At 39.5% G+C, this 12,748-nt stretch overlaps 1 protein-coding gene across 1 annotated transcript; it reads left to right on the top strand.

The window, feature by feature from the left end:
- The first annotated feature begins 1,405 nt into the window (after positions 1-1,405).
- Positions 1,406-12,721, top strand: C8H2orf69 (chromosome 8 C2orf69 homolog). Its single transcript, XM_022567345.3, has 2 exons — positions 1,406-1,839; positions 11,862-12,721. Exons 1-2 carry the CDS (start codon positions 1,489-1,491, stop codon positions 12,687-12,689), a joined length of 1,179 nt encoding a protein of 392 aa, XP_022423053.1. The 5' UTR covers positions 1,406-1,488; the 3' UTR covers positions 12,690-12,721.
- Positions 12,722-12,748: the final 27 nt, after the last annotated feature.

Raw genomic sequence — 12,748 nt, 5'->3', positions numbered from 1 at the left:
ACATGAACATGTTTGGGCTTTTGGATTACATTTCAGTAATCCTCTACTTAACAAGAGACAGTAACAACGTGCATGTGATTCACAAAATAGAATGAAAGCTGGTTGCCAAAATATGGTTAATATATATTCATTATTATATAATTAGCCTCTGCTTCTTTTTAACCATTTATTTTTAGAAAGCAGTAGATAGATATACTTAGAATAATAAACAATTTTGATTGGTTACACTATTATGATGTCAGGTGGAACTCAATAATTTAGAGTAGGCTAGCATATTACACCTCCATGAAGTCACTAAGTATATATATATATACTTTATATATATATATAAATATATATATTTTATCATTTGCTAATTTGTGCTCTTACTTCAAGGCTATTTATTAATATTTGATACGTGGAGTAAGAAAACAGTATGTGTGCTTAAGCACACACATATATAAACTCAGATCAGTTAATATATGAAGTACCTAGTTCAATTCCTGGCCTATAGTATGCCTCAATAAATGCTGGCTGTAATATTTTAAATTCTCAGTAATATTCTCTCCCACAAGGTTCTTTACAGTGCCTTGCCTCACAAGCACTTAAATTTAGAATACTGGACTCTCCCCTCCCTTCCCTGTCTTTAGCATACATTTGTCCAAATCTTATTCATACACAACTGGTCACAGATGGTTGTTGGACACCTATGACTTTCCTACTGTTCAAGCTGGTTTTTGAAAACCTTAAAATAGCAAATCCCGTTGACTGCAAACACCGACAGCAAATGTGTAACAACTAACGCCTTTCCCCCATGTGCCCTGCTCCCTGCTACCAATCAGAGACACATTAAACTTCTTATCTAAATAAATTCCCAAGAACTTAGAAATCTTTGTGTACCTACAAAGAAACTCGAGAGTATGAGAAGAGGGAGATTCCCTTCATCCAGGGCATGCAGAAAACTTCCCACAGATTTCTGTAACAGGACAGAATTACTCTAATCTTTGGGGTTGTATCTCTTTTAAGGCTCGAAGGACTAGAAAAACCTCACCTGAAAGTTGAGCTTACCGAAAGGGGAGCATGGTATACTCAAAACTCTCTACCCCGTACTGGAAGCGACCTTCGGGCAGCACCTGCTGCTGCGCCTGTATCACAACTGCCGCCCTCCTTGCTCGGGATTCTCAGTTCATTCCCGCTTCCTTTGCTCTCTTCAGGCTCTTTCCCAGACTTCCGTTCGAACTTCCCGGCCGCGGCAGAACCCACCAGTCACAAACGTCCTTCCTCAGGCCACGCCCCCTTCTCATCGCCCCCTCCGGGAACCGGAGTCGGATTTCGCGCACACCCCTCCTTCCCTTACGCACGCTGCGCGCGGACGTCGGCCTCTGACGCCGTCGTTGCCCTCGGGGTCGGCTCTCGCCCGGGTCGCTCCCGCAGACCGTTGGGCACCCGGCCCAACGTCCTCCCTCAGGCCCTCCCACACCCTAGGACCCGCTCTGGCGGCGGCGACCCATGTGGGGGTTCGGGCTCCTGCGGTCGCCGCCGCTGCTTCTCCTGCTACCGCAGCTCGGAATCGGAGTCGCAGCGTTCAGCTCTCAGGCCGGAACCATGAACCTGGGCGGCAGCAGCAGCCGCAGCGGCGCTCTCGGCTCCCCGTCAGCCGAGCGGTGCAGGCAGCAGTGCGTGCAGCTGTCCGCGGTGCCGGGAGCCGACCCGCAGCGAGGCAACGAGTTGGTCCTGCTGGCGGCGGCGGCGGCCGCTGGGGAGGGACCGGAACGGCGGGACCTCCCTGGGGACCTGGCGAAGGAGGAGCCGCAACCACCGCCCCAGCATCACGTACTCTATTTCCCCGGGGATGTGCAGGTAACCTGCGGCCTGCCTGGGCACCTGCTCCTTCTTCTTGTACATATGCGAATTCTCTAGATTCCTCCCTCGTAGCTGGGGCCCGGTTCCTTGCCTCGCCTGAACACACTCACACATGGCGCTAAACGGGGTGGCTCCACGAAATCCAGAACCGCCCCTTCCACGCCCTGACCCCCTCCTCATAGAGCCCTAGACAGGAGGTGTCCTTGGAGGGCTACGACCTCGAAAGAGCCAGCCGTCAGTCCAGGTTTCGAGGGGGTGGAATTGAAGACCTAGAAACGAGAAAACGTGTATTTATTCTGTAACTTGGTTTCTCAGAGGATCGGTGGGGGAGGGGGGCAGGAGGCGGAGAGAGGGCTTTTAAATTAGCGTGCTGGCAGTTATTAAAAAGTAAACAGACAAAATACTGGTACTAGGGTGTGACACTCAGTAACCCTAAGAAGGGGAGAATGGGTGGAAGAAAAGGGACAGGAATCGCTAAGCATGTCAATATTTTGATGCTCACCTAAATTCTGTACTTTTTTGTGTGTGATTTTATCTTTATTATTAATCTTGCGGCTGCAGGCAAATATACATGGCTATGTTGTCCTGGAAAGCTGGGCCTTAATCTAGATCTTAATCTGGAACTGCTTTGTCTAATAGGGTAGCCATTAGTTATATGGGGCTATTTAATTAAAACTAAATAGAATTAAAAATCCAGTTTCTCCGTCGCACTAGCTGCATTTCAAATGCTCAGCGGCCCCTAAGGTTTGTGTGTGCTGTACTGGACGGTGCAGTTACAGAGGATTTCCACGGAACATTCCCTTCATCACAGAGTTCTCTTGGGTAGTGCTGGTATAGAGAGGTAAAGCTAAAATATGGCTGGCTGTGTTTCTTAAACCGTGAAATAATTAGTTTATTAAACAATTATTGTTTTGGAAGTTAATGCTTTAAAAAAATATGTTTACAGACGTTGTGCCCTGAGTCAGATGATGATGAAGGTATATGTAGTTTTTTCTCTTGCCCTCCAAATAACTGACTGGTCTAGTTGACTGCTAATCAAAACTGGTATTTCAGTTTAAGAGGAGGAATTTAATGTACTCAGTTGATGCCCTTTTGCTCGGTTTGGGAAATCAGCATGGCATTGCTGACAGTGGCTTCCAGGGTTTTGTGGACCAGCTACTGTGTGCATCCATAATAATGATGATGATGGTAATGATAACTAACTTCCACTGAACACCTACTAAATATTTTTAAAGTGGGCAAGTCAGAATATAGCACAGGTCTTCAGGTGAAATCTATAAAGTGCTAAATATAGTTAGACTGATACCTCCTTTCATTTTGACATCATCCATTTCTTTAAGTAGCCTGAGATTCCATTAGCTTTTTGGACAGTGATATACTGTTGATTTATGCAGAGTATGAAGTCCTCTAAAAACCCAGGGCTTTTAGAGAAGAAATAGAGAATAATAATGCATCAAAGGCTCTGAGGCCAGATCGCCTAGTTTTAAACCCTGATTCTGCACTTTTTAGCTATGAAATATCTGGCCAATTGTTAAATCTCTCTGTGTTGCAGCCAGCTCAGCTACAAAATGGGAATAATGATGTATAGGATATCAATGAGGATTAAATATGTGAATACCCAATGAGTTACCCTCCCTTCTTATCTTTCTGATGACCTTTTTAATTATTGGGGAGTTCTGTAGCGCTCAGTTCTTGGACTTTTCCTCTGACTACCTTTACTCCCTTTGTGATCTCTTTCAGTCTTGTGGCTTTACATGCTACCTATACTCTGACGACCTTCAACATTTGTGTTCTAGCCTATTCCTGGAACTTTAGACTTGCCAGTTACATGCACGTATTTCCTTTCGGACATTTACCTAAAGTCTCTGGATCTTTGTCCCTAAACTTGCTCTTCCTGTAGTCATCATCTTGTCCCTCAGTTAATGGAAACACTTCCTATTTAGTTGCTCAAGTTAGAAATCTTGAAATTATCCTTTTGTCCTCTCTTAATACATCAGCAAATAAAGTGGCTTTACCTCCTAAATGTATCTAGAAGTGATCAGAATAATCATTTAAAAACCTAAGTCAAATCATACCACACCTCTGCTCAAAACACCAGCAGCTTCCCGTGCCACTCATAGTAAAAGCCAGAGTCCTCTTGATGGCATGCAAGGCCCTTCACTCTATTTACCTTTCCCACCCCGTAGCTTTTCTTTTCTTTTTTTCTCTTTTTTGGCCACACTGCTTGGCACGCAGGATCTTTGTTCCCTGACCAGGGATTGAGCCTGTGCCCCCTGCAGTGGAAGCTTGGAGTCCTCACCATTGGACTGCCAGGGAATTCCCACCCTGCTGCTTTTTTGACTGTTTCCTTTATCTGTTTTACTCTCCACAGAAGGTTCCAGCCACACCAGCCTTCTTCATATTGCTCATGGTAGACACACTTGACCTCAAGTTTGCATGTACTGCCTGGAACAATCTTCCTGCAGATGTCTGTAAGGATTCATTAGTTCACCTATTTCAAGTCTCTGGTCAAAAGTTGCCTTCACAGTGAGGCCTTTGATGACCATCCTATTTAATAATCATACATGTGCACAGGATCCCTGTCAACTTTTCTCCTAATAAATAATTAGGATAATTCATTTTTATCCATTTCATTTACTATATTAGTTATTCATTTTGGATTTTGTCTGTCTTCCACTAGTATGATGCACGCTTCACGTCTGTTTTCTTCACTGTTATATCTGCGATGCTTAGTGAGTGGCATGAAGTAGGTGTTCAGTAGATAGCTTATTGAATGAATAAACGTAAGTTCTTTTGAACAATGTATTAAGTGCTACTTGGCTATTATTATATGAAGGGCTTTTAGGCTCAGATTTCCTTCTCTTTGCACTTGATTCTTTTGAGCCTAATGTCTATTCTTATGAAATTTACCCTGTGAGATACAGCTCATCTTTTAGTGTATTGATCCTTTTAGAACCTTTATTTTCATTTATATCATATATAAATTAAATAAGCATTCTTTCTATATCTTTATTTTTAATTTGGATAAATATTGAACAGAATAGGGCCAAACAGAACTTTGTAGGATACCATTAGAAGTTTTGCCTCATGTTAACACAGATTCATTATTTGATGTTAATTGGATCTGGTTGACAGTGTAATTTTAAATGCTAATTACCATTACTTTTTTGATTTCCTTCTTGCAGTCATCTTTTATTGTATGTCCTTTTTTATTCTATGCTTGCCCTTTTATCCTTTGAATTACAGGAAAGCTGAGGCCGTAGTAATTCACTTTTCTTTAGGTACCTCCTGATGTTTTTCTTATCAGTAGTGATTTTGGAGGGGGATCAGAATTTTTTTAAGTAGGTACTGTCCAATTTTCTTGAGTTTCTTGCTTTTTAAATCCTCAGGATACAGGATTGTAGGTATTTCTTTTTTTTCTTTTTTTTTTTTTTTTGCGGTACGCGGGCCTCTCACTGTTCTGGCTTCTCCCGTTGCGGAGCACAGGCTCTGGACGCGCAGGCCCAGCAGCCATGGCTCACAGGCCTAGCCGCTCCGTGGCTTGTGGGATCTTCCCGGACCGGGGCACGAACCCGTGTCCCTTGCATCGGCAGGCAGACTCTCAACCACTGCGCCACCAGGGAAGCCCTATTTCTATTTTTAAGTGTAAGTTTACAATTTGATGAATTTCAACGAATACAATTATGTAACCATCACAATAATCATGTAATACAACATCTTGATCACCCTAAAAAGTACCCCTGTGCCCTACTTTTAGTCAATCTCTTTTCTCAGCCACAGGCAACCACTAATCTGCTCTCTTTTCAGTATAGTTTTGCCTTTTCTAGATTTTCATTAGTTAGGAGTCATGTAGTATGTAGTCTTGTGTCTGGCTTCTTTCACTTAGCCTAATGCTTTTGAAATTCATTCTTTCTGTTGTTTCTGTCATGAAGTTTATTTCTTTTTAATGCCAAGTAGTTTTCTGTGTATGGACATACAATTTGCTTACCCATTCAGCAGTTCATGAACATTTGGGTCATTTCCAAGTTTAGCTTTTAAAAACTTTTGCTTTCCTAAACACTAGGATATATAGATGACCATGCCCTAAGTGTATGTCCTGGTGAGTAGGAAAAGACTCATTTCTCCTATGTGACTCTCCTTTGCTATTCACACTATTACCACACTCAGAATATTTCTGACAACAGATGTGTGGGTATTTCCCCCCACACCAAGCAATTCTCTGCAACACCAGCTGGGTGTCCTATAATTCAATTCAATTCTGATACTATCTACCTGGAGTTAGTGTCAGATTCCACACGTTAAGGGCTCAGTCCCACGAGTCTTTTCCCCTCCCCACTTCAGACGCCAGTCGCCAAGTCCCAGTTTATCACCTGTACTGCTGACTGAACAGCTATAGATTGGGGTTTGCACGATCCCCCTCCTTGGGTTCAGTTAGTATGCTAGAATGGCTCACAGAACTTTGGAAAACAGTTTACATACTGTTTACCCATTTGTTATGAAAGGATATGATAAAGGATACAGGTGAACATCCAGATGGAAGAGATGCACAGGGCAAGGTATGTGGGAAGAGGTGCAGAGCTTCCATGCTCTCTCTGAGTGCACCTCTTTCCTAGCACCTCCTGTGTTCACCAACCTGGAAGCTATCCAAACTTGTACTTTGGGGATTTTTATGGAGGCTTCATTGCATAGGTATGATCAATCTTTAACTTTATTTCCAGTCCCTCTCTGGAGAATAGGGAGTGGGGTTGAAAGTTCCAAACTTCTCATCATGTCTTGGTCTTTCTGGTGACCAACCCCTGTCACCCGTGAAATTCCAAGGGTTTTAGGAGCTCTGTGCCAAGAACCATGGGCGCGCGCGCGCACACACACACACACACACACACATACACACATATACACACACACACTCTACTATTTCACATCTGACCATATACCCTGGGGCTTCGTGTGCTATGTCGAGCAGCCTTCTTAGGCTGTTCCTGTTACGGTCCTTTTAGCTTGCTTACGTGAGATGTCCACTTTCTGCTCAGCGAAGATGCCCCCTTGACCCATTTTTTATGGAAGTACAGCTCGTACCCTATATAGCTCTCCTCACTCTGCTATAACAATAGTCCACCTAACTTAAGTCTTTATCATGGAGACACATGTCAAGTTTTCCTAAAAATCCTTTGTACCAGTACTTCAGTAGCAGTGTGGGATGGGCCTTTATGTTTTTGCAGGTCAGCAAGCATCTACCTGTGGAGTAACTACCCCTTAATCTCTCCAGGAGATTCTCTTGCCGCCTGCCTCACTGGGGATGAGGAAGCATGCCTCCCACCCTTTAACCCCTACCGGGAGAGTAAGTGCATTGCATTCCCAACTGGGATGAAAACTCTCTCAAAAGAAAACCCTTTCTAACCACGTTCTTCCACCTCTTCTGTAGATTGGCCTTGTATAGTAGCCTGGGTTGCAGAACTGGTTTTGACTACCTGTTAGCAAGTCCTATGGGGATGTCTGGTGTCTCTTTCTAGAATATGGGAGTACTTATCCATTGTTCTTAGATTTGGACTTATTAGACACAAGAGTAACAATCTTATTTTTACATTTTAGTACATACACACAGTTACTTAGTATGAGCATTTTCCTACTCTGATCATGTAACCTCTGGTTAATCAAAGAAAACACCAAGTTTTTAGGTTTACCACCTCCTATGTGGTAGAGACTAAACAGAGTCATAAAATCTTATTCATTTTAGCTCATTAAATAACTATATAATATAAATAACTGTATAGTTTGTAGGAGCTCAGTTTCCTTAGCTATAAAAATGATTTAGATGTTTGTGCTTTCTTTTGTATTTGGCACTTATAACTAGCTATTTAGGAATCCATACAATAATTCAGTGTTGGCTCTGTTCTTCCCAACTAATATTTGGGTGTCTTTATGAAGACCTGACTAATATTCCTACTTCAGACATAATAGGAATTCTACTGCATAATTCTGGAATTTCTACTAATACTACAAAACTGAGCTCATGTATTTGTGGAGCCTTCCCTGATGTCCCAAAACATAGCTTGAGTCTCCCTTTCTCTATGTCCCCTCACAGTTCTTCACATATCCCTGCTTTACAGCAGTAATCATATTGCCTTGTAATTATTTATCTCTGTCTCTCCCACTGGACTGTGTTCTTGAGGGACTGTAAACTGTGCTTAGTGACCCACAAATGCCCACTGATGAATATATGAAGAAATGGAAGTCAAAGTTCAATAGGCAAGAATATTTCCACCTTTCAACTTGTGTTGGAAATTTGTTCCTTCCCTTTCTGATGATGCTCATGTGTGTGCACGCATGCCCACCTCTGCATGTGGGGGTAGTTCCTTTCATGTTCATCCCTCTATTCTTTACATTGGTGCCTGAATTGCAAATTCTTTCACTTTTTGGACAAAAGGGTTCTGTGCAGAAAAAGAGTGTAGATTTCTTATAGGTAGGGACAAGGGAAAGGGCCCAAATTCGTTGTCTCACTGAAATAAAAAAAGAGATATTTATCAAAAAACAAAAAAAAAGGATTTAGATGAGCCCTTTCAGATCTAAGCTCCTATGATAATTTTATATCTCATAAATCTGGATGTGCAGAAGGCAGTAGCAGAATCCATAAAAAACTTAAATGATGGCCTTCTGGGAATAGATTTTTTTTAACATATATGACAAACTTAATATTAATGAGGTAAAAACTGTTAAGAAGGACTTGAGCATCCTTTTGGGAAAGTTATCAAAGGATATGAATAGAGAATTAACAAATGAAAATTGCCAATAAACATAGAAAAATGTTCAACCTGATTAGGAATAAAAATATGCAAATTAAAAGTAAGATATCATTTTATCTTAGTAGCAAAGATATTTTAAAAATTAATGCTAATAGCCAGTGTGGGTAAGGATGTGAGAAAATAAGCACTCATGTATACTTCCAGTGGAAGTATCAATTGGTATTAATCTTTTTGATGGGAAGTCTAAAAATTATACAAATCTATACTTATTGATAAGGAATCATGCCTCTAACATTTTTAAGTGAAAACTGTGTGTATAATCTTGCTGAGGGAAGAAATACAGAACGCTTTCTTAACATACATACTTGTATATGTGTATGTATACTACAGAACACTGGAATACTAGACACCAAAATTTTAATAGTGATTATTTCTAATGGTGGTTTTATGGATTGGTGGTTTTTATATCTTCCTTATACCTTTGCATGTAGACTAAATTTTTGTAGTATTACTTTTATTAGTCTTCATTTTTTTAATAGAAAAATGTGTATATTGCTAAAAATTCATTTTATTTAAGGTTGTACATTGAAAAATAAGTCTCCTTTTCATCCCTTTGGATGACTGGAGGCAGTCTCCAATTTCCCTTCCCTAAGGCTAACCATTGTTACTGATTTATATGTCCTTCCAGAGACATTCTATGCTGACGCAAACTTTTTTTTTTTTTAAACACAAATGATAGCTCAGCATTCAGGCGTTTTTTTAACCCTTATTTTACAACCCGTATGAGTGCTCATAGAACTGCCTCATTCTTCTGAAGCAGGAATAAATGTCCTTAGACAGATTTATTTATGCATGTGTGCAAGTATATCCCTGAGATAAATTCCTAGAAGTAGAATTACTAGGTCAAAAGAGAGGTGCATTTAAAAATGTTTGGTATATGATTGTTAGAAATAAGGAAAAAGTACAGTTCTATTTCCCTTCTCTCACACCCTATACCCAGTCCATTAGCAAATGCTGTTGACTCTACCTTCAAAATATATACAGAATCTGACCAGTTCTTACCACCTTTGCTTCTACTACCACTGTGGTTCGAGCCACCTTCTCTCATTGGGGTTATACTTAAGTAGCCTCATACTGGTCTCCCTGCTTCAAACTGTTGCCCCTTTGCACATAGGAGTCAGAGTAATCCTTCCAAACAGATTATATCAGCCATCTACTCCACACCCTATCAGAGCAAAGGCCAAAGTCCTCAGGGTATGTTACGAGGCATGATCAGCACCTCCCCTCTTCACCAGCAATCTCTGTGACCCTCTTAGTGGTCACTTTTGCTCCTTCTTCACTTCACTGGAGGTACACTGGTCTCACTGGTGTATCTTGGTTACACCAACGATGGCTCCACTTCAGGTCATTTTGCAGTTCCTTATGACTGAAATAATCATGACTCAATCCCTCAGCTCCTTCAGGCCCTTCTCAGCTATTGTCTTATTGGAGACTACCCTGTGTTTAAATAATAATCTTCCACCCACTCCAAAACTTTACGCTCCTTTTCCCTTGCTTTGTTATCCATCGCACTTATCACCATATAACGTCTATAAGGTCTTGTACTGTCCAGCCACTAGCTACTTGTAGCTATTGACCGCTTGAAATTTAGTGTGATCAAAGAACTAAATTTTAAATTGTATTTAACTTTAAATCTAAAAACTGATAGTTCAGTTCCTGGAAAACTTTTAAGTGTGTTTGAGCAACTTGGGTATGTGAATCTACTTTTGCAACTGTAAATCTTATGAAATCTAAATTCAGATCAAGTATTTCCGATGAAAATTTAGCACCCAAATTGAGATGTGTTGTAAGTGTAAAATATACACTAGATTTCAAAAACTTAGAAAGAAAAAGAAATGTAATAATCTCAGTATTTTTTACGTTGGTTACATGTTGAAATGATAATATATTGGATGTATTGGGCTTAATAAAATGTATTATTAAAAATAATTTTGGGACTTCCCTGGCGGTCCAGTGGTTAAGACTCCGTGCTTCCACAACAGGGGGCATGGGTTCAATCCCTGGTCGGAGAACTAATAAGATCCTGCATGCTGCAGGGCGTGGCCAAAAAAAAAAAATTTTTTTTTCACCTGTTAACTTTCTACTTTTTTTTTAATGTAGCTGCTAGAAAATTGTACATGTGGCTCATGTTATATTTCTGTTGGAGGGTGCTGCTCTATTAACTCATGGAGTTATTATGTATCTCTGTACTAGAATGTGCACTCTGTGTGGGCAGGGGTTTCATCTCTTCTGATCCATGACTGTTCAGTACGTATCCAATAAATTTTATAGAATAAATGAAATAAATTTGAATGAATTTCCCTTTTTTAAGGATATTATGAATAAAAATTGAAAGGAAAACAAAACTTACATGTACGTCCTAGAACATAAACAAAAAGTTATTAATATATATAGAATACTTATAAATAAACCAAATAAAAAAAGGCAAAAGATATGAACAGGCACAAGTAGAAATCCAGATGGCTAATAAATATATGAACAAAATTTCAACTTCATTTAAATTTTTAATAAATTCAAATTAGAATAAGTTATCCTGTGCCAATGAAATTTAACAAAGATAAAAGAAAAATTATACATACTTCGCTGGAAGACAGTATTGTAGTCTATATAGACAACCTTAACTTATGAATATTCTTTGACCTAGTTTTTCCACATCTGGGAATTTATTTTTAAGGATGTAATCACAGATATACATGAAGATTTTTCTATAATGTTCATTGCAGCTTTGTAATACTAAAATTGAAATTAAACATAGCATTCAGGTTGCTAGAGTAATCCAAAGAGGGAGGAGTTCAGGATAGCAGCTTTAATAGGAAAATATTTTAGAATTCTGTGTTGGTCAAAAAATCTGTCTAAGAAACCAAATTTTTATTTTTAGTTAATGTCTTAGGAATAATAGATCATATGTATACTAAATAAAATCCATTTAAAAATCTATAATCATTCTAAAGTGTTTTATTTTTAAAATTTCTACTGTGCTATTTAGCTTTATCTTATAACCCTGTGTTTGATGGATTTGAGGCTTAAACGGAAGAAGTGATTTGTTTAAAATCTTAAAGCCAGAAGGTAATAGATTTATAGTTTTCATTTCTAGTACATTAACCATAGGTCATTATAACATCCCTACTTCCTCCCCAATAAAAATGGGAAACTAATTTTGTGGAAATAATTTTACATAACTGTGTATTTAATATTTGTTTTATCTTTCTTACCTTTCAGAATTACCATGAAATTATGACTCGTCATCCTGAGAATTATCAGTGGGAAAACTGGAGTCTAGAAAATGTTGCCACAATTTTAGCCCACCGGTTCCCCAATAGTTATATTTGGGTGATAAAGTGTTCCCGAATGCATTTGCACAAATTCAGCTGCTATGACAATTTTGTGAAAAGCAATATGTTTGGTGCTCCAGAACACAATACTGACTTTGGAGCTTTTAAGCACCTTTATACGTTATTAGTTAATGCTTTTAACTTAAGTCAGAAGAGTTTGCTACCAAAGAAGAATGTGAAAGATTTGAATAAGGACGCCAAAGCATCTAATTGTAGATCCAGTTCTTCTCATACTACTAATGGTTGCCGGGGAGAAAAAGAGAGGACCTGTGAAAAATTTGATGAGTCTGCCATGAGTTTTTATCCACCATCACTAAATGGTGCTTCTTTTACTTTGATTGGATTCAGTAAAGGTTGTGTTGTTTTGAATCAGTTGCTTTTTGAATTGAAAGAAGCCAAGAAAGACAAGAACATTGATGCTTTTATCAAAAGCATAAAAACAATGTACTGGCTGGATGGCGGTCATTCTGGGGGAAGCAATACTTGGATTACTTATCCAGAAGTCTTGAAAGAATTTGCACAAACAGGGATTATTGTTCACACCCATGTAACACCTTACCAAGTACATGATCCAATGAGATCTTGGATTGGAAAGGAGCACAAGAAATTTGTTCAGATACTTGGAGATTTTGGTATGCAGGTGACTAGCCAAATTCATTTTGCAAACGAAGCTCCTTCCATAGAGAATCACTTCAGGGTTCATGAAGTATTTTGAGACTGCAGTATTATTAATACAGAAGAGCAGAAGCACTTTGTGCTATAAATTCAGATAAT

This window comes from Delphinapterus leucas, chromosome 8 (genome assembly GCF_059928025.1).
Source record: "Delphinapterus leucas isolate spDelLeu-1000000601 "Yukka" chromosome 8, BTC_Dleu_Yukka2, whole genome shotgun sequence".
In the NCBI taxonomy this organism is placed as follows: Eukaryota; Metazoa; Chordata; class Mammalia; order Artiodactyla; family Monodontidae; genus Delphinapterus; species Delphinapterus leucas.
Note: the sequence above shows the minus strand (reverse complement) of the source record. Positions and strands in the feature narration are given on the sequence as shown.

Excerpts from the sequence above, each read along its gene's own strand:
- C8H2orf69 (XM_022567345.3), top strand. The coding sequence starts at position 1,489 with ATGTGGGGGTTCGGGCTCCTGCGGTCGCCGCCGCTGCTTCTCCTGCTA. Across the intron at positions 1,840-11,861 it reads ATTTCCCCGGGGATGTGCAG|AATTACCATGAAATTATGAC; the intron begins GTAACCTGCGGC and ends CTTACCTTTCAG.